At 40.6% G+C, this 21,595-nt stretch overlaps 1 protein-coding gene across 3 annotated transcripts in view; it reads right to left on the minus strand.

The window, feature by feature from the left end:
* prkx (protein kinase X-linked) overlaps window positions 1-11,966 on the minus strand; it is a 36,697-nt gene extending 24,731 nt beyond the window's left edge. The window contains exons 1-2 of one of the 3 annotated variants that reach the window (XM_072379309.1): window positions 11,743-11,966; window positions 11,370-11,627 (exon numbers count right to left, since the gene is read on the minus strand). In XM_072379309.1, the coding sequence (XP_072235410.1) occupies window positions 11,370-11,514 (145 nt within the window). In that variant the 5' untranslated portion in view covers window positions 11,515-11,627; window positions 11,743-11,966. The other 2 variants (XM_072379307.1, XM_072379308.1) reach the window with 2 other exon arrangements.
* Window positions 11,967-21,595: the final 9,629 nt, after the last annotated feature.

Below are 21,595 nucleotides of genomic sequence, written 5' to 3' on the forward strand. Positions count from 1 at the left end.
ATCTGACCTGGGTTGTCTGTGCTGGAGCTGTTGCCTCTGTAAGTCAACCTCAGATAAGTGGATAACAATTAGGGCGGCCACGATTAGTCGACAAGTCACGATTATGTCACCTGTTAAAATCGTCTACGTCTAATGTAATAGTCGATGCCAAATGTGTGCAATGCAATATCTGCAAGGCAGAACTTGCCTTCCACTGCAGCACAACGACGACACACGAGCTCCTGAAAAGGAAGCATGTTGTTGTGGCTGATTGTGAAGAGGAACCGTCATCTTGGTAAGCTAACTGGCTAGTTAGCTGCTAAAATTAGCGTAAACAGAGAGTTAACTTGCTGCTTACTCATATTGATAGCTGTAAACGTTAACATTAGCGATGACGATTGTATTATTTAGCCTTAGCGCACATATTTCATGTGTTTTCTGTAACGTTATAACACTGATGTGTTTGAATAGGAACGCTAATGTTTTCTAACGTTACGTTTCAGTGCTAAAAAAGTACGCTCATCTTCAATGGACGGCTTTGTTACAAAGCTAGCTACATGCACACCTCAGCAAGCAAATGTCCTGACTGAGTCCATACTGAACATGTTGGTGTTATATTTAAGTCAGTGAGACTAATAATTCCTTAGTTTCAGGTGCCTACCTCCTTTGATTTAAATGCAGCTATGTTTGATGCCAGAGACAAATGAAGGAAAGAAAAACCTAAAAAAAAAAAGTATTTATTTTTGTGTGTTTGCTACACAGTTAAATAATTGTTTGTTGCAACAAGCTGCATATTTCATTAAAGGATTAATGAACTATGATATTAATTGTCTTTTTTTTTAGTTAGCATCTACCTTAAACACTCCAAGCTGAAATATAATGATGGTTATATAAGAGCAGCTGCATCCTGGTGCGATAAGCTGTATGTTTTACATTCAATTGATGTAATATTCGATTAGTCGACTATTAAAATAATCGTTTGTGGCAGCCCTAATAACAATGGATGAATGTCTGACTCCGTACATCGTGGACTACTGGGAACAGTTCAAACAAAGCCAGGTCTATGTCAGCTCATGGCACAGATCTCAGCCAAAAAAACACAGTGTTGGTCTTGTGAAAGTTCATCTCTGCAGGCTGTGATAACACAAAGCTCACAATATGTTCCACCTCCTTTAAGATATAGACAGATATCAGCTTCTTGTACAACGATCTAAACACATAAACACTTCTCTAACCTCTGTAAGAGAGATAATCATGTAGAAGTTAACTTTCAATGAAATGACTGCTGACGGAGATGGACAAATTCAGACGATGTGAGATGAGTGCACAGGGTCAAACATGAGAGCAGTATCCTACAATTCCTGTTCAGCTGGATTTCATTTGTATAAAGAAGCTTTGTCCAGGAACCTGGAGCTCCAAATCCTGAGATTTGTTTCACTGAGAGAGTGAAGCCCCTTTCAGACAAGAGCTGACCCCAAATATTCAGCTCCAGTGTCAGGAGACTTCTTGTTAGATGAGCATTGACTTTGTTATTCTAATCTATGAATATGCACCGCCTCGGCTCACAGTGGTGGACATCATGCTTCAGTTCACCTCAACAAGCACCTTCACTGTTTTTATCTTCAAAGCATCTGGTAACGCATCTGGCTGCTGTTTGGACAGAGATGACAGCACTACACCATGACAGCAGGGCAGATCGCCCCACAACATCTCGGTGCATGCAGGCAGTGAGCAGCAGCATCCAGCTGTTTGCACATGTGCAGTGTTGTTTCTGTGGGTACTCAAAGAACAAGTAGGAAACTTTCTATATTTAAAATCTAAATAACACAGCAGAAAATGGTGGAATTTAATTTGCTGCATGCGTCACATGGATTCCATCACACACGCACCATCAAAAATCAGCCTCCTCTTCCTCTCCTCATCCACACACATTAGCTGCCGAATGATTGAGCAAGGGAGGAAGGCTTGTTGAGTACCGTAAATTCCGGACTACAGAGCTCACCTGAATATAAGCATCACTCTATAATTTTAAAATGAAAATCCATTTTGTACTCGTATAGGCCGCACCGAATTATAAGCAGAGGGTGTCCACATTGTACCATCAGATATTTACATTACATTACCAAAGATGTTACACGTGAGGATTTTTAAACTTTTAACTAAATGTGTATGGTAACATAAACACTTACTGTAACTGCTTTTTTTCCCCGAACAGTGCCTGTAACACTGATGGTTTTAACTTAAATACCTATCGGTAACGCACAAATAAGTGGCGTAAATGCTTTTTTACCCGAACAGTGCCTGTAACACTGATGGTTTTAACTTAAATACCTATCGGTAACGCACAAATAAGTGGCGTAAATGCTTTTTTACCCGAACAGTGCCTGTAACACTGATGGTTTTAACTTAAATACCTATCGTTAACACACAAATACATACTGAAAATGCTTTTTTACCCGAACAGTGCCTGTAACACTGATGGTTTTAACTTAAATACCTATCGTTAACACACAAATACATACTGAAAATGCTTTTTTACCCGAACAGTGCCTGTAACACTGATGGTTTTAACTTAAATACCTATGGCTAACACACAAACACGTGATGTAAATGCTTTTTTTCCGAACAGTGCCTGTAACACCAATGGTTTTAACTTAAATACCTATCGCTAACGCACAAATAAGTGGCGTAAATGCTTTTTTACCCGAACAGTGCCTGTAACACTGATGGTGTTAACTTAAATACCTATCGCTAACACACAAATACATACTGCAAATGCTTTTTACCTAAACAGTGCCTGCAACACTGATGGTTTTAACTTAAATACCTATCGCTAACACACAAATACATACTGAAAATGCATTTTTTTCCCAAAAATTGCCTGTAACACTGATGGTTTTAACTTAAATACCTATCGTTAACACACAAATACATACTGAAAATGCTTTTTTACCCGAACAGTGCCTGTAACACTGATGGTTTTAACTTAAATACCTATCGCTAACGTACAAATAAGTGGCGTAAATGCTTTTTACCCGAACAGTGCCTGTAACACTGATGGTTTTAACTTAAATACCTATAGCTAACACACAAATACATACTGAAAATGCTTTTTTTCCCCGAACAGTGCCTGTAACACTGATGGTTTTAACTTAAATACCTATAGCTAACACACAAATACATACTGAAAATGCTTTTTTACCCGAACAGTGCCTGTAACACTGATGGTTTTAACTTAAATACCTATGGCTAACACACAAACACGTGATGTAAATGCTTTTTTTCCGAACAGTGCCTGTAACACCAATGGTTTTAACTTAAATACCTATCGCTAACACACAAATAAGTGGCGTAAATGCTTTTTTACCCGAACAGTGCCTGTAACACCAATGGTTTTAACTTAAATACCTATAGCTAACACACAAATACATACTGAAAATGCTTTTTACCTAAACAGTGCCTGCAACGCTGATGGTTTTAACTTAAATACCTATCGCTAACACACAAATACATACTGAAAATGCATTTTTTTCCCAAAAATTGCCTGTAACACTGATGGTTTTAACTTAAATACCTATGGCTAACACACAAACACGTGATGTAAATGCTTTTTTTCCGAACAGTGCCTGTAACACCAATGGTTTTAACTTAAATACCTATCGCTAACGCACAAATAAGTGGCGTAAATGCTTTTTTACCCGAACAGTGCCTGTAACACTGATGGTGTTAACTTAAATACCTATCGCTAACACACAAATACATACTGCAAATGCTTTTTACCTAAACAGTGCCTGCAACACTGATGGTTTTAACTTAAATACCTATCGCTAACACACAAATACATACTGAAAATGCATTTTTTTCCCAAAAATTGCCTGTAACACTGATGGTTTTAACTTAAATACCTATCGTTAACACACAAATACATACTGAAAATGCTTTTTTACCCGAACAGTGCCTGTAACACTGATGGTTTTAACTTAAATACCTATGGCTAACACACAAACACGTGATGTAAATGCTTTTTTTCCGAACAGTGCCTGTAACACCAATGGTTTTAACTTAAATACCTATCGCTAACGCACAAATAAGTGGCGTAAATGCTTTTTTACCCGAACAGTGCCTGTAACACTGATGGTTTTAACTTAAATACCTATCGCTAACACACAAATACGTGGTGTAAATGCTTTTTTACCCGAACAGTGCCTGTAACACCGATGGTTTTAACTTAAATACCTATAGCTAACACACAAATACATACTGAAAATGCTTTTTTACCCGAACAGTGCCTGTAACACTGATGGTTTTAACTTAAATACCTATGGCTAACACACAAACACGTGATGTAAATGCTTTTTTTCCGAACAGTGCCTGTAACACCAATGGTTTTAACTTAAATACCTATCGCTAACGCACAAATATGTGGTGTAAATGCTTTTTTACCCGAACAGTGCCTGTAACACTGATGGTTTTAACTTAAATACCTATCGCTAACACACAAATACGTGGTGTAAATGCTTTTTTACCCGAACAGTGCCTGTAACACCAATGGTTTTAACTTAAATACCTATGGCTAACACACAAACACGTGATGTAAATGCTTTTTTTCCGAACAGTGCCTGTAACACCAATGGTTTTAACTTAAATACCTATCGCTAACGCACAAATAAGTGGCGTAAATGCTTTTTTACCCGAACAGTGCCTGTAACACTGATGGTTTTAACTTAAATACCTATCGCTAACACACAAATAAGTGGCGTAAATGCTTTTTTACCCGAACAGTGCCTGTAACACCAATGGTTTTAACTTAAATACCTATAGCTAACACACAAATACATACTGAAAATGCTTTTTACCTAAACAGTGCCTGCAACGCTGATGGTTTTAACTTAAATACCTATCGCTAACACACAAATACATACTGAAAATGCATTTTTTTCCCAAAAATTGCCTGTAACACTGATGGTTTTAACTTAAATACCTATGGCTAACACACAAACACGTGATGTAAATGCTTTTTTTCCGAACAGTGCCTGTAACACCAATGGTTTTAACTTAAATACCTATCGCTAACGCACAAATAAGTGGCGTAAATGCTTTTTTACCCGAACAGTGCCTGTAACACTGATGGTGTTAACTTAAATACCTATCGCTAACACACAAATACATACTGCAAATGCTTTTTACCTAAACAGTGCCTGCAACACTGATGGTTTTAACTTAAATACCTATCGCTAACACACAAATACATACTGAAAATGCATTTTTTTCCCAAAAATTGCCTGTAACACTGATGGTTTTAACTTAAATACCTATCGTTAACACACAAATACATACTGAAAATGCTTTTTTACCCGAACAGTGCCTGTAACACTGATGGTTTTAACTTAAATACCTATGGCTAACACACAAACACGTGATGTAAATGCTTTTTTTCCGAACAGTGCCTGTAACACCAATGGTTTTAACTTAAATACCTATCGCTAACGCACAAATAAGTGGCGTAAATGCTTTTTTACCCGAACAGTGCCTGTAACACTGATGGTTTTAACTTAAATACCTATCGCTAACACACAAATACGTGGTGTAAATGCTTTTTTACCCGAACAGTGCCTGTAACACCGATGGTTTTAACTTAAATACCTATAGCTAACACACAAATACATACTGAAAATGCTTTTTTACCCGAACAGTGCCTGTAACACTGATGGTTTTAACTTAAATACCTATGGCTAACACACAAACACGTGATGTAAATGCTTTTTTTCCGAACAGTGCCTGTAACACCAATGGTTTTAACTTAAATACCTATCGCTAACGCACAAATATGTGGTGTAAATGCTTTTTTACCCGAACAGTGCCTGTAACACTGATGGTTTTAACTTAAATACCTATCGCTAACACACAAATACGTGGTGTAAATGCTTTTTTACCCGAACAGTGCCTGTAACACCAATGGTTTTAACTTAAATACCTATGGCTAACACACAAACACGTGATGTAAATGCTTTTTTTCCGAACAGTGCCTGTAACACCAATGGTTTTAACTTAAATACCTATCGCTAACGCACAAATAAGTGGCGTAAATGCTTTTTTACCCGAACAGTGCCTGTAACACTGATGGTTTTAACTTAAATACCTATCGCTAACACACAAATAAGTGGCGTAAATGCTTTTTTACCCGAACAGTGCCTGTAACACCAATGGTTTTAACTTAAATACCTATAGCTAACACACAAATACATACTGAAAATGCTTTTTACCTAAACAGTGCCTGCAACGCTGATGGTTTTAACTTAAATACCTATCGCTAACGCACAAATAAGTGGCGTAAATGCTTTTTTACCCGAACAGTGCCTGCAACGCTGATGGTTTTAACTTAAATACCTATCGCTAACACACAAATACATACTGAAAATGCATTTTTTTCCCAAAAATTGCCTGTAACACTGATGGTTTTAACTTAAATACCTATCGTTAACACACAAATACATACTGAAAATGCTTTTTACCTAAACAGTGCCTGCAACGCTGATGGTTTTAACTTAAATACCTATCGCTAACGCACAAATAAGTGGCGTAAATGCTTTTTTACCCGAACAGTGCCTGCAACGCTGATGGTTTTAACTTAAATACCTATCGCTAACACACAAATACATACTGAAAATGCATTTTTTTCCCAAAAATTGCCTGTAACACTGATGGTTTTAACTTAAATACCTATCGTTAACACACAAATACATACTGAAAATGCTTTTTTACCCGAACAGTGCCTGTAACACTGATGGTTTTAACTTAAATACCTATCGCTAACGCACAAATAAGTGGCGTAAATGCTTTTTTTCCCCGAACAGTGCCTGAAACACTGATGGTTTTAACTTAAATACCTATAGCTAACACACAAATACATACTGAAAATGCTTTTTTACCCGAACAGTGCCTGTAACACTGATGGTTTTAACTTAAATACCTATCGCTAACACACAAATACATACTGAAAATGCTTTTTTACCCGAACAGTGCCTGTAACACTGATGGTTTTAACTTAAATACCTATCGCTAACGCACAAATAAGTGGCGTAAATGCTTTTTTCACACTTAAACCATTAAAGTAATCTTCTTCAGCGCCCGAACTGAACAGCCTCAGAAATTTGTCAGTCACTTCAGTCTCTTCGTTGTCGCTCTCACAATCTTATCTCAGATTTAGTTTAAAAGCTGCATCATATGCATTTCTTCGTTTGTTTTCCATGTTGAGGGAGAGTACAAATGACCGATTTACAATAATTTAGCAGTGTAAGTGTGTTTGGTTTATTGTACAATTTCATTGGACCACTGTGAAGTATTCGTTCATTTTATTGGTCTGATGTTATGAGGCAAAATGTTTTCGGCGGCATGAACAAAAAGAAAAAAAACGTATTATAAGCCTCGGTGCTCAAAGCCTGAGGAAAAAGTAGCGGCTTATAGTCCAGAATATACGGTAATTAGCTGAGCATTCTTGTCAGCAACTAGCAATAAACTGAAACTAAACCTGTTCCTTCTATGGATGACCGTCCCTCACAGCTGACAAGCACTACATATTGATTCATTCTCCTCCACCTCTGTTTGGGGTTTGGTGTATGAGGAGCTGCACTTACTACGGAGGACATTATGCAGCTAATTTTTCTGACTTCACAGAGTAAAATCTATTCAATGAATGTTAAATCAGATTTAAAAGCCGCCAACACGCATCTTACATGTAAGGCATGTTCTTGGGACAGATCGGTCTTACATGTAGGATAACGTGTTATAAGAGATAGTAGGGCTGAGTTCTTCTGTTCTGTCCTGAAACCAAAACTGAGATGAGTAAACAGTCATGACTAACTCCTACGGGCATGTTTGTGCCTGAACACACCTCTAACCTACGGAATGTGACTTTAGGCTGTTTCTCAACAGTCATCATCTTCCTGTAAATGTGGTTTATGACTCATTTATCACAGTGTTGCCTCTGTTTTGCTTGACTAACTTGCCGACTACACAGACCTACAAAGACCTACACAGATGTGTTTGATCCTTATTTGGTCCCATTTTTCAGTTTTGAACTGTAATGAATCAGAATCACAATCAGAACAACATTACTGTACAAGAGACAGAATTGTCATAATTTCTATTCACTGGGAAACAGAAGACTCTCTCTCCTCCATCCACCACATAACACACTAGGGCTGCCACGATTATTCAACTAGTCACGATTATGTCGACTAATCGTCAACGACTAATTTAATAGTCGATGCGTCGGTTTTTTAGTAGTGGTAACCGGGGTCAGCCATTATGTCGCAGGACAGCCCAGACAGGCTCTGGTATCATGGCTACTCGGCAACGGAGCTCAAAGTGTGGGAGCATTTTAAGAAAACTAAAGACAAATGTGTGCAATGCAATATCTGCAAGGCAGAACTTGCCTTCCACTGCAGCACAACGACGACACACGAGCACCTGAAAAGGAAGCATGTTGTTGTGGCTGATTGTGAAGAGGAACCGTCATCTTGGTAAGCTAACTGGCTAGTTAGCTGCTAAAATTAGCGTAAACAGAGAGTTAACTTGCTGCTTACTCATATTGATAGCTGTAAACGTTAACATTAGCGATGACGATTGTATTAATTAGCCTTAGCGCACATATTTCATGTGTTTTCTGTAACGTTTTAACACTGATGTGATTGAATAGGAACGCTAATGTTTTCTAACGTTACGTTTCAGTGCTAAAAAAGTACGCTCATCTTCAATGGACGGCTTTGTTACAAAGCTAGCTACATGCACACCTCAGCAAGAAAATGTCCTGACTGAGTCCATACTGAACATGTTGGTGTTATATTTAAGTCAGTGAGACTAATAATTCCTTAGTTTCAGGTGCCTACCTCCTTTGATCTAAATGCAGCTATGTTAGATGCCAGAGACAAATGAAGGAAAAAAAAAACAAAACGGTGGTTATGTAAGAGCAGCTGCATCCTGGTGCATAAGCTGCATGTTTTACTTTCAGTATACGTATGATCTGATTAGTCGACTAATCAAAAAAAATAAATCGGTGATTAGTCGACTATTAAAATAATCGTTTGTGGCAGCCCTATAACACATTTTTTGAGGAGATGACTCTGATTTAACGTCGTAATATCTATGCTCAACTATTATTAAACTGCAGCTCAGTTATCTTTCTTTCTTTTGATGTGCTGAACAGTGTCCGTTTCATTTAGAAACACCTGACTGTAGAAGCAGAAGCAATAAAATCTCCACATCATTCTTTTGTGGTTCCACATTTGAACAATGTGCCATTTTTATCAAAGCATTCCTGTTGTATGGAAAAGGTACGAATCATCTTACTCGGAAAACAGTTTGTACAGGCGTTATTTGTCTGTTTTGAATAAGATTTATTGGCCGTTATGGAGGATGGAAACAAGCTTCTGAATCAGGTCTGACGTGTTAGAGATTAAAGACGTGCCTCTGCCTCTGCTTCTGCTCTGAACCGATAAACTGAAAACTCAGGCATCTTCCCAGATGTTCCCAAAGATGAAAGTAATTCCTCTCTCTGTTTTCCTCAAGTGGATGTCCTCCACAGTGTCTGTTGTTTGCTTTATACTTCTACTTCCTCTACTGAATTACTGGCTGACACTTCTCATCGTTCCTAACAGGACAATGTGTCTTGGTTCAATGGTATTCAGGCAACGTGGTTCTGGTTCAGTGCTGATACCAGAGCAGGTTCTATATCGAGCCAGCCATGAAGTAGTTGGATTTTCCACAGTGCCACGTTCTTACACAGCATCTTTGTCTGGCCCCTCCCCTGAGAAAGGCAGTTCTTTGCTGGATACCAGTAAATGGTTGGCGCTACAGTAGAGCTTTGGTGATGGAAACAGCTGGTTTTAAGATAAGTTCTGTCTATAAGAGCTGTACTTCATGCAGGAGCTGCTCATCAGGCAGGAGCTGCACTTCATGCAGGAGCTGCACTTCATGCAGGAGCTGCTCATCAGGCAGGAGCTGCTCTTCAGGCAGGAGCTGCACTTCAGGCAGGAGCTGCACTTCATGCAGGAGCTGCTCTTCATGCAGGAGCTGCACTTCATGCAGGAGCTGCACTTCAGGCAGGAGCTGCACTTCATGCAGGAGCTGCTCATCAGGCAGGAGCTGCACTTCATGCAGGAGCTGCACTTCAGGCAGGAGCTGCTCATCAGGCAGGAGCTGCACTTCATGCAGGAGCTGCACTTCAGGCAGGAGCTGCTCATCAGGCAGGAGCTGCACTTCATGCAGGAGCTGCTCTTCATGCAGGAGCTGCACTTCATGCCTGTTTTGTTAGCAGGAAAACAAACTAAGAGAATACATCATCTGTTATCTCGGGATAATGACAAAGCAAATGTGTATATCAACAAAATGAGCTGTGTTAGCTCCAGATGAGATAACTAACTGATCTTGATTTTAAAAAGATGATTCAAACTCCCGGTCTACTTCATTTCAGACAAACAATAATTAGCTTTTCTTTCAGTTGTCTCTGTTCTTCTGTAAAGTTTGTGCACAGCAGACGCAACACTTATTTTCATCATACCAAAAAAACATGATAATGACACTGTAGTGGAAGAAGAGTCTTCACAATCACCCGCAGATATGGTCTGAATGTCATGATGCAACCCCAGACGTCAGGGACCTGTCAAAGCACCCAGCTGGGATGGTGTTGTCACAGTAGCTGCTGTACGTGCACTGCGCTATCTCAGAGTATTACACAGATTACTGTTGGACAACCTCAGCCAGTTTCATGGCTCACACAGACAAAATGTACCAGAAGGAAACAGATGAAAGCCTCAGTAGGTCACATGGAACTTGGTGACATTGATACAGTCCTGATATGAACAGCAGATATCAGCCCAGATGACTTCTGATGACGGTAAAATGCATATTCACATCCCACCTAGAAGAAGGCGGATAATGTCTTACCACGTATGAAAATGTTGTGCTATTCTGCGAGCTGCACGTTACCTTTTACACTGGACTGAGCTTTTTTATGTCAGCTCTTTGTGTGTGCAGTTTCCCAACGATAACACTCCCACGACCTGTCCCAGGATCAAAGTCCTGACATCCGGTGGAATCTACACTCATATTATTCATGTTACTTGTGTAAAGAGCAGGCAAACTCAAGCACAGATGTGATCGCTGTCTTTTTCATTGAAATAAATGAAATAATTAATGTCCAGCAGCTGAACTCTGGATGTTAATGCAGCTTCAGATTAGCACAGCTTCACCGTTCATTTGAGCCCTGGCTCACTTCTCAGCTGGGTTGTGTTTCTGGTGTTTCGGTCAGTCTACAAGTGGCTCCACCTGAGAAGCAGTGGCTCCACCTGGTTATAGCCACTGTAAACAACAGCTCAGTACACTAAACTCACCAACTGTGGCGATGGTGTCCAGGTCATCCAGGCAGTATATCCGGTTGTTTGACGCTTCTCCTGCCGGACTGCTGCCGCTGCTTTTCCCATCTTTCAGGGAGCCGGCCTCATTGTTGAGCACAGCTTTTGCTTTGGAGGATGCCATTTTTCAGTTTCGGGACTAGTTTTGACTATTTGGGTGTATAAATAACCAGCGGGGCGTCTCCAGAGCTGATACAATGCATCTCTGGATGGAGTTACCGGCTCGTCCTCTTTGTCCTGCTCTGCCGGCGCACGTCGGAGAGACGGAAGCTTTTCAGTTTAGAGATAACGAGTAGAAGAGTAGAAAAAAACCGTTTACATTTCACAGACAATCCATGAGAAATGAAATCACCTTGGTTGAGACAAAGACGGTGGACAGGTGTAGTGGCATGAAGCGTTAGCAGCTAACAGGGTGGAGACAGGCGTGTGTAGCGGAACCAAAAGCTCTTCAGCCCGCATCAACCTGAGCTATCCACGAGCTTTACGGGCTCCACTTTACTGATTTCCTTCATTATTTGCTCGGATACAACAACTGACCTCACCCTGCACCTCTTCCGTCCGTCCACGTCAACAACAAGAGAAGCCGGTGTTTGATTTCCGGTTGACACTTTCAACATAAAACAGGAACAACCAGTTAACTAATTAAAACACCGGCAACCAAAGATCGTTATTGATTTTTCCAAGAAAACAAAGTTATAGGTGAGGGTCAATTTAAAGATTTGTGCTCTGGAAGCATCAGGCCCTGCGATTAAAAACCAAACTATAAACTCATTTAGTCTTAAACTAGTAAAATGGTCGCATTTCCGGTTTTACTGTTACAGACTTTACACAAACCGGAGCTGCGAGCCGAATGTTGACAAAATGCGGCCAATGAGGAGGAAGCTGTCCCAGGAAATCAGCCAATAGTGTGCAAGAGGGGTTGTGGTGAGTAAAACAGGTATAACCGACCTGATGGAGGAGGCGGAAGGTTTGTCAGATACAGAAAAATAAATAAAAATGTGCATTTCTTACGAATTTGCTAAAGCAGGTAAATCCTTAATTAGACTTAATTAGAAAGTTCACATGGGATCATATAAACCAGACCAATCAGCTCTCAAACATGGATTTTCACTGAGCTTTATGAACATGATGATGGTAATAAACTTAATCTTTTACAAAGTGATTTATTAAAGGAAATACTAACAGAGAGCTAACAACAGTGAAGAAGACACAGAAGCGAATGGATCAATCAAACATGCCCAATAAATGGTTCGTAATCTTAATAGTCTCATTGAGGTCAGGGGAGCCCTGGGGGAGTGTGTCTCCATCCACCAGGTCATCAGATGAAACATTAGCCCCTTTTATGTACTGGTTGTGGTTTATTGGCAAATGTGTGAAAAGGCATGCTGAGATCACATGATGTGTGAGGTGTGAACATAGACTCGGCAGCCCACATAGTGCAGGCTCATTTTAATAACCTTTCAGATTCATCACTGCTGTGTGTGGAGCTCAGACTTATAAAGCTATAATGAGAAGAGGTGCAGTTAAGTCACCTGGTTGTAACTACTACCACCATATTACAACACTCTGGAAGCCATCATCACACCTCAGCTATTTCTCCACGTAAGAAAGATGATCATTGAAAAATCTATAAAACCCAACAGTTTTCTAAAATGATACAGAGGATCAGATTCAGAGCTGAGATTACGTCTTGCGTGGGATCGCCTCAGTGCCCCCCTGGAAGCGATGTCTGGGGATCTCTGCTCAGACTGCTGCCTGTGGGACCTGGTTCTACAAGTAGCAGAAAATGGATGAATAGTTTGTTCAAATAGAAAATAACATTTCAGCTGAAAAAGGTTGTACAGATTTGGAAAAAAATCCACAAGGGTTTGACACTGCTACACTCATCCTCTACATAGTCATTTGCAGACTCCAAACCAACATTTCTTTTCATGTGTGCAAGTCTCTTATGGCTGTGTGGGCTATATTTATACAGGAAGTTAAGGCTGCCATGAGGAGAAGAAGAAACTGAAGCCTGTGCACAGCACTACCATAGATTAAAAATACTCTGTCCTGCGTTAACTGTCCAAGGTTCAGTTTACTGCCTGCAAGCACAGGTCCTGGCATGAGGAGCAGGTCACTCAAGTATGCTAAACGCTACACTTATTTTGAACTCTTGTTTGTGTACCTTAAGCTCTTTATCATGGCATTACCCTCCATCTGTCTGCATAAATCTGGGTAATTTAGCCAACCAGAAACATTTGAATGGTGTTAAATGTGTTACAAATTCACATTTGTTTTAAGCAAACATCATTTTGATTTTCTTATTTACATCTTGACTTATGAAATAGTTCAATTTCTGTCAGTGCACAGCGTGCAGCAGAGCACCCCTCATTAGTATTCATACTGCATCATTTCTGGTGTTTTGTTCTTGTCTCCAGGCAGGATGAATGGATTAAAGATGTCTTCTGTTTGGACAAAGATGGCACAGTACAGGATTTGCACTTGTGTCCCCAAGCTGTGATACTATTCCACCTGTCTTCTTAAGCTGCTTGTCAAACACAGACAAGGAGTGAGGGTTTTAAGGGAATCTTAGTAAAAAAGAGGAGGTTTCTTTAGAGGCACTGTATTCTCCCTCTCTCTGACAGAGCTGTCAGCTGACAGCAACAAACGTTTTCAGTGATCTGTTAACAAGGATTAAGTTCATTACATTGACTTCACTGATCAGTTTTAATGATCTGTCCAGATGCTGTTGTTTCTTTTACTACATGCTGACCAAACTGCTGAATCTAAGGGACCTGAAATGTTTGGGGGGGTGGGGGTTGGGGTGATGTCATAGTCATCCATCCATTTTTTATACCCACTTACTCCAGCTGTCGGGTGGCAGGTGCGCTGAAGCCTATCCCAGCTGTCATTGGGCGAGAGGTAGGGTACCCTGCACAGATTGCCAGTCCATCGCAGGGCCACACACATGCTCACACTCACTCCTAGGGACAATTTAGAGTCACCAATTTTTGGGTGTGTGAGAAGAAGCCGGAATACCCGGAGAGAACCCAAGCATAAACAGAGAGAGCATGCAAATTCACACAGAAAGAACCAGCTGGGACTCCAACCTGGAACCCTCTGCCCTGAGGCGACGGTGCTGACCGTCACACCGTGCAGCCATGTCACAGTCGTGCTAACACAAACTCATATAATTCTGTTTTCTGATGTTTGTTATTTACACGAATGCTTTTTGTCTTGGCTTTTCCCAAGCCCCTTCACAATGAACTCCCCACCCCCACCTCCAAATGCTAACCTTGTAGCATCAAACAATGAGGACTTATTTCCCCGTATGTCATCAGACACGGCAAAAATTTATCAATTAGATTAGCTATTTACTAAATAATCCGGAAATACCGAGTAAGGTATGTTGATTGAAATGCAAAACTCCAGCTGAAGTAGAGTGCTAGTTTTCAGTGTTAGCCCGACGCAGCCGGAAACAGCCAATCAGATTGACTTCCTCCGAGCCTGTGATTGGTTGGAATTGAGGCAACTATAACGCTGTTCTACGTTGAGCGAGCGTATCTGAAGGAGTGTAGCAGCTCGTGGAGAAGAGATCAGTGAGAGAGCAAATGAATTGGATGTGCTCAGAATGACTTTTGTTTGCTCAGATTAAGTTATTCTTTGCGTGCAAATATTTTCTGCTCACAAGACAGCTGATACGCTTCCAAAATACATCTGCCTGAGCTCAGAATGCTGCAGAATGCTCAGAATGCTGCAGTGCTCGCACAGGAAAGAGGCCCAAATACACACAAATAGCTGTCTCTCATCACTCTCACAAACTGAGTGTGGAGATCTGACCCCTGAAGAGCATCCTTTATGCTTGAGGTGTGGGTGGACTGCTGACTGGCTCTCTTTATTTGGTTTTGCATGTGTAAGGTGGTTGTTTAGTGTCACCCGCTGTCAAGGTTTGTGGCGTTTCAGTTTTATTCTGTGACTTTGGGTCAAACTTCCTGTTTTTTCTGTGATTTCTTTGATTCTGCTTTCTTGTTTAGAGGGTTTGAATTAGGATTAATTCTCTGTCTGTATCAGTCTGATACAACATAGTTTTTCAGCTTGTTCTTTTCCTCTTTGATGCCGTGTTGCTTTTTCCGGGTTTCTTTGCTGACTTGGTAAAGGTCCAGTTTGGATATCCACAGCTTTCAATTCAGTTCAGTTAAATTCAATTCAGTTTGATTGCATTAGGTTAAATCACAACAAATGTCATCTCAAGGCACTTCAGTTCAAGCCAATTAGAGTCCAATTCATTGCAATTATAATCCGATCAAATCCAATTAATTCAATTCATAATTAGTCCAATTCATACATACAGAGCCAATTCAAAAGGAATTTCCTAGCTAAGGAAACCAACAGATTGCGCTGAAACTTCTTTCCGGTCCAATCTGCTGTCCTGAGCATGCGTGAGGCGAGCGTGAGGCGTGCGCGAGGCGTGCGCGAGGCGTGCGCGAGGCGTGCGCGAGGCGTGCATGAGGCGTGCGCGAGGCGTGCACGAGGCGTGCATGAGGCGACTGTGGAAAGAAAAAAACCCTTTTAACAAGAAGAAACCTCCATTTTCAAACATTACCCCATGATGACAAAGTCAAACAAGTTTGTTTGAAACTTTTCAAATTTATTATAGATAAAAACCAAAAAGAAAACATTTGCATTTACTGTATTCAGTGTTTTGTTTGCTCAATACTTTGTTGGAGCACCTTTGGCAACAATTATAGCCTCAAGTCTTTTCGAGTATGTTATGGCAAATTTTAGAACTAACAGACTCTCCAATCTGCATTAACCACTGGGTGTGTCACTCAGACACACTGATTGTTTTAAACTATTTGTCTCTAAATTAACACCCAGACAACATAATTGTTTTAACTTAAACTCTTAATTATCATCAAAACGACATCCTGCATCCAGGTTATCACCAGGAAGTCTCTGAACATTGCTGCATTCGTCTTTCCCTCGACCCTGAGTAGGCCCCCAGTTCCTGCTGCTGAAAAACATCCCCACAGCATGATGCTGCCACCACCGTGCTTCACTGTAGGGATGGTGTTAGCCAGATGATGACCAGTGCCTGGTTTCCTCCACACATAACACTTGGCATTCAGGCCAAAGATTTCAATCTTTGTTTCATCAGACCAGAGAATTTTATTTCTCATAGTCTGAGAGTCTTTCAGGTGCCTTTTGCCAAATTAAAGACATAAATGCGAGTCCTGTGACAGAATCCTCCCTAAGCTCCATTTCAGCTGTCATTACTGGGAAAAAGAGGAAATTGAAAGCACCCGTGGTAATAACTAAACTTGAAGGAAATCTGAAAGGTAAGTATTCACTGTAGACTATAAAGGATTATCAGTCAGGTAAATTGGATATGGATTGACTTTGTGTGCATGGTATCCAGATATTCATTTCAGAGACTGATGAAATATCAGGAAAATGAGCTTGGGTTATGGTCGAGTATTAAAGGATGAAACTCTGTCCACTGAATGTGACAGATGACTCCCTCTCACTGTGTGTTTATGAGCTTACAGTAGGAGAACACCCTGGTGCTTTGATGATCAGCTTACTATTTGAATGTGTGCTTAGCAAAATCATGTGTTATTTCTTCTACATAATCAACCTAATTTGTATCAACAAAGTGAATCTTTACATAAAAAGTGTTTTAACATTACACATGCACAATACATACAATGGAGACTTGTCTCCCTTCTTCTGTCTGTTTGGTGTAGTGTGTGTGCTTCATCAGCAGAGGTGGAGCACAGCCATGTGGGATGATTGGCGCACCTGATCCACATCCACCTTCAACTCCAGCAAATAAGTTCTGCCAGAAAGTCCACTCTTCCACAGTGGTAACTTATCTAACGCTAGATAATATTAGTATAACACGGGAGAAAACTAAACTTATTTTCAGTGCTTCTTGTGGCTATCTGCCACTGTGGTGTTGTCTGAAGTCAGTCATCCTACTCTTCTCATCCACTGTCATTCCTGGTGCCCTCGTCTTCAGTTGCTCTGCCTCAGCCTCTAACCAAGCTTCTGGTGCTTATCAAGACAAACGAGCCTGTGGATACTTCTCCTTGTGGATTTATTCATTAAAGACTGGTGCTCTGTGCCGGTTCTGTGGTTCAGTTTCAACAATCATGTCACAATGGGGAGTTATTGGACTGACATGTCCAACAATCCACCAGCTGACACAACACAAGGAATCCAGAAATGTGTGGTCCTGATCTCGTTTGGCCATTCTGGCGGGTAGGGTCTGATGTCCGGCCAGCATTTGTCCTCATTTGCCTGCAAGGATTCTCAGAAAAGCAACGTGTCCTTAAAGATGACATATTGTGGAAAAGTCACTTTTTTTTTGTACTTGGAGGCACATATTAGGGTGTCTGAAATCACCAACAAGTGTCGAACTGAAAAATAATAGCTTTGTTTGTCCTCATTTAAGGAGCCGAGGAGATGCAAAGAGAGATCAGTTCCAACTCTCAGAGCCTGAACTTCAGAGCAGGGAAATAACTCCTCATGGTTTATTTACTGATTTATTTCTTCCTTTAGCAGCAGCTAATGCTAACAGCTTAGCTAATGAAATAATTCCTCATGGTTTATTTATTGATTTATTTCTTCCTTTAGCAGCAGCTAATGCTAACAGCTTAGCTAATGAAGATGACGTACACCAACTTCTGAGGAGTTCCTGCTGTTCCTTTCTGAAAGATGAACATTATTGTTCCCACATTACTGGGATTACATATTATTAACTGGGGATCATTGGTCGTCAGTAAGTAACCAGAATTATCTTGGAGTTGCTGCACACCACATAGACGCTGACTGGAAGTTGCACTCAGAAGAACGGCACTTTGCAGAAACATGTGCCAAACAATTTTCTGAAGTTGCAGAGCAGTGGGATATTGCAGGGAAGGTGACAACAATTGGCACCGACAGTGCCCGTAATATGAGTGCAGCAGCAAGACGAGCACATGCCGTGCGTTGGTCACAGTTTACAGAGATCAATCCCAATCTCACTCCGTGACAGTGGTCTTGAGAATGTCTTAGCAAAATGCTGCAAGTTGGTTGGACCTTTTAAGCACAGTCCAGCAAATGCAGCTGAACTGCGAGCACAACAAAATGAGTTGGGACAGCCACAGGAGCGCCTCGTCCAAGATGTTTCCACCAGGTGGAACTCCACTCTCAGCATGAGCACCAGGCTTCTGAGAAAAAGGACGCTGTCAAGGCTACACTTGAGCTCCATCAACAAAGAGGCACACCAGCCATGCTGACAAATGCAGAGAGTGGAGAAGATCGAAAAGCTTGAAACACTCCTTGAACCATGAGGTAAATAGTTTGAATTTGTTTTGTTGAAAATTAAAATGGAACCAATTTATTATTCTCTCTTTAATAGTTTAGTTATTGCTAAAATTAGACGCTGCTGCTTTTGTAGCTTTAAACATTGGTTATATGAATATGAAAAGCACTGTAAGATGCTTTAGAAGAGTTTTTAGAATTTTATTTCACTGGAGCTTAACAGTGTGCAGAACTTCATCCTTTTCTCTCTTTTTTTTAATAACTGGTAATTGATTGCACTTTATGTTTCCTGGCAGGTATGTGACTGAGCTTTTGGGAGGAGAACAGTATCCAGCTCCGTGGTCCTGCCTGCACTATGCCATTTGTTCCAGTTGATGACTGGTTCTGACGATGATCCAGGCTATGTGCTCTGATTTAAACTTTCTGTTAGATGCTGCATCAGATTCAGATGATGAAGGAGACCCAGCATCTGACGCGTCTGTGGATCGGTACAGAAGTGAGCCCAGCATCTCCATCGATGACTGTCCATTGAAATGGTGGTCTGGACACGCAGGGGCCTACCCAAGCTTGGCACCTCTGGCACAAAAATATCTGGCTACGCCTGCAACAACAGTACCGTGTGAAACACTGTTCTCAGTCTCTGGTCACATCATGCAAAAAAAGAGAGCAGACTGGTGTGTGTTAGTCATTTTTTCATATCATCTTACTATCATTTGGACATTTATTTCCTCCATGTGCAGCACAGGTGAATTACAAGGATGACATTCTTCATTTAAAACTAGAAAATGTTACAAATATCCCGCAGTGGCCATCAACGTTTTAGACTGTTCTGTTTGTCATAAGCGAGTTAGAAATTCCCAACCAGTGTTACATATCACTTGATTGCTGTTATTTCCAGCTAGAAATTTTATGATTGTTTTGCTAATGGTGTTATTGTTTATTTTGTATGTAGCTGAAGAGAGTTGCCTGATAAATGTAATCTCTCAAAGTAAGCACTGCGTTACTTTATTCCTCTTAATATTTGGAAGTTGGTCTACATTGCACTTTTTTTTTAAATAAAAAAAGTCGAAAAGGAAATTCTATGCGTTCATTTGATTCCCAATGAAAACTCTGATAAGATATACTATATTATGGGCTTAGAACTGCCTTGATATGCAAGATTCAAACCGTGATTAATCGCAGTTAACTATGAAGCTTCTGCGATTAATTGCGATTAAAAGAATTAATCGTATGACAGCCCTAATATATGCATGTATATATATATATATATATATATATATATATATATATATATATAAGAGAGAGATTTTGGTATGACTGGAGGAATATCTTCATTAAGTATGCACTTACTGCAATAAATCGCACAGCAGATGTCCAGATGTTGATGACAGGTAACATCTGTAAGCACTCTAACTCTCCACAGCAGCATGACTGTGGTGTAGAGGTGAATCTAAAGGAGGCAAATTACTGCTTGCACTAGTTTTTTCTAAAGTGAATTAATTCTTGTTTCCTTAGGCATTGTATCCTTATACATCATACATTTATTCCTCCCTCATAACTTTACTGTGCATTGAGGAGTCTGGAGTATACGCTGCTGCTTTTAGCAGATTTAGTACTCTCTGTTGCTGGAATAGAATAGAGCCGTAATGATGACAAATAACAAATTACTCCTATGGGGGCTGCACGGTGGCACCATCACAGCAAGAAGGTTCCAGGTTCAACTCCCAGCTGGGTCCTTTCTGAATGGAGTTTGCATGTTCTCCCCATGTATGTGTGGGCTCTCTCCAGGTACTCCCACCATCCAAAAACGTGCATGTTAGGCTAACTGGTGTCTCTAAAATTGTCCTTAGGAGTGAGTGTCTCTGTGTGGCCCTGTGATGGACTGGCAACCTGTCCAGGGTTTACCCCGCCTCTCACCCAATGACTGCTGGGATAGGCTCCAGCTCCCCCCGCAATGTGATCCTTTTCTGACCAAAGTTTGATTCCTAAACCTAACCAAGTAGCTTCATAGTTTTCCAAATTTCACGGTTAGGTACGCCACAGTGCAGCTTAGTAGAGCTTTTCCCTTGCTCCCACTGTAGACAGTATCCTCTTGATGTGGACCTGATCAGGATTATGACATGACAGTATGTGTGATGTTGCAGCAACACAGATCATTTCCCAGTATGTGTTTGATATCACGTTTATTTAGCCGATACTTTTATCCAAAGCAGCTTACAGATAAACAGCACAGTCTTTTATAATGATGAATAAGTTTAAGGCATTTTTTAAAAAACATCTGCTATACAGAACCATAGCAAGAGAGATTATTTTCAAATTGGAGCAATTGATTGAGCTTTTCAAAGCCCAAATAATGCCTGGATTAAGACTCCAAAACCAGGGTTGGCTGAAGAGATATTATGGACTCAGGAATAAAATGAAGATAAAGGTTTAAACCATTTCTTCCCTTGATCATCATGGGAAATGTGAGCTCACTGGTGGATAAATTGGATTATCTTGGAGCACTGACGGTGACGCAGTAGAGATGTCAGGAAGGTAATATTTGTTTCACTGAGACATGGCTTCAGGAGCAACTCTAACGCTTCTGCTGTAAAACGATACGGGCAGACAGAGCGGTAACAGTGAAAGGGGAAGGATTACAGTGCTTATGATTAGTTACTTTCTGTCTATGCTGTCTGCTGAGCGTTTACCTATCAATGCCCTGTGTGACATCATCAGCTAAGTCTACAAAAACAACACCCCAACCCACTGATGGCAACACCTGAAGATTTCCACCGTACCTTCCTCTCTGCTACACTTCAACTTTCTTCATGTCAGAATATGTCAGATGATATTTAGTCAATATCTATAAAAAAAAACAAGACATCGGTGGCTGCATCAAGCTTAAGTGTCCTGACTTAGGCTCCTAACACTTG

This window comes from Leuresthes tenuis, unplaced genomic scaffold, assembly GCF_036924035.1.
Source record: "Leuresthes tenuis unplaced genomic scaffold, fLeuTen1.0.hap1 SCAF_1, whole genome shotgun sequence".
Taxonomy (NCBI): domain Eukaryota; kingdom Metazoa; phylum Chordata; class Actinopteri; order Atheriniformes; family Atherinopsidae; genus Leuresthes; species Leuresthes tenuis.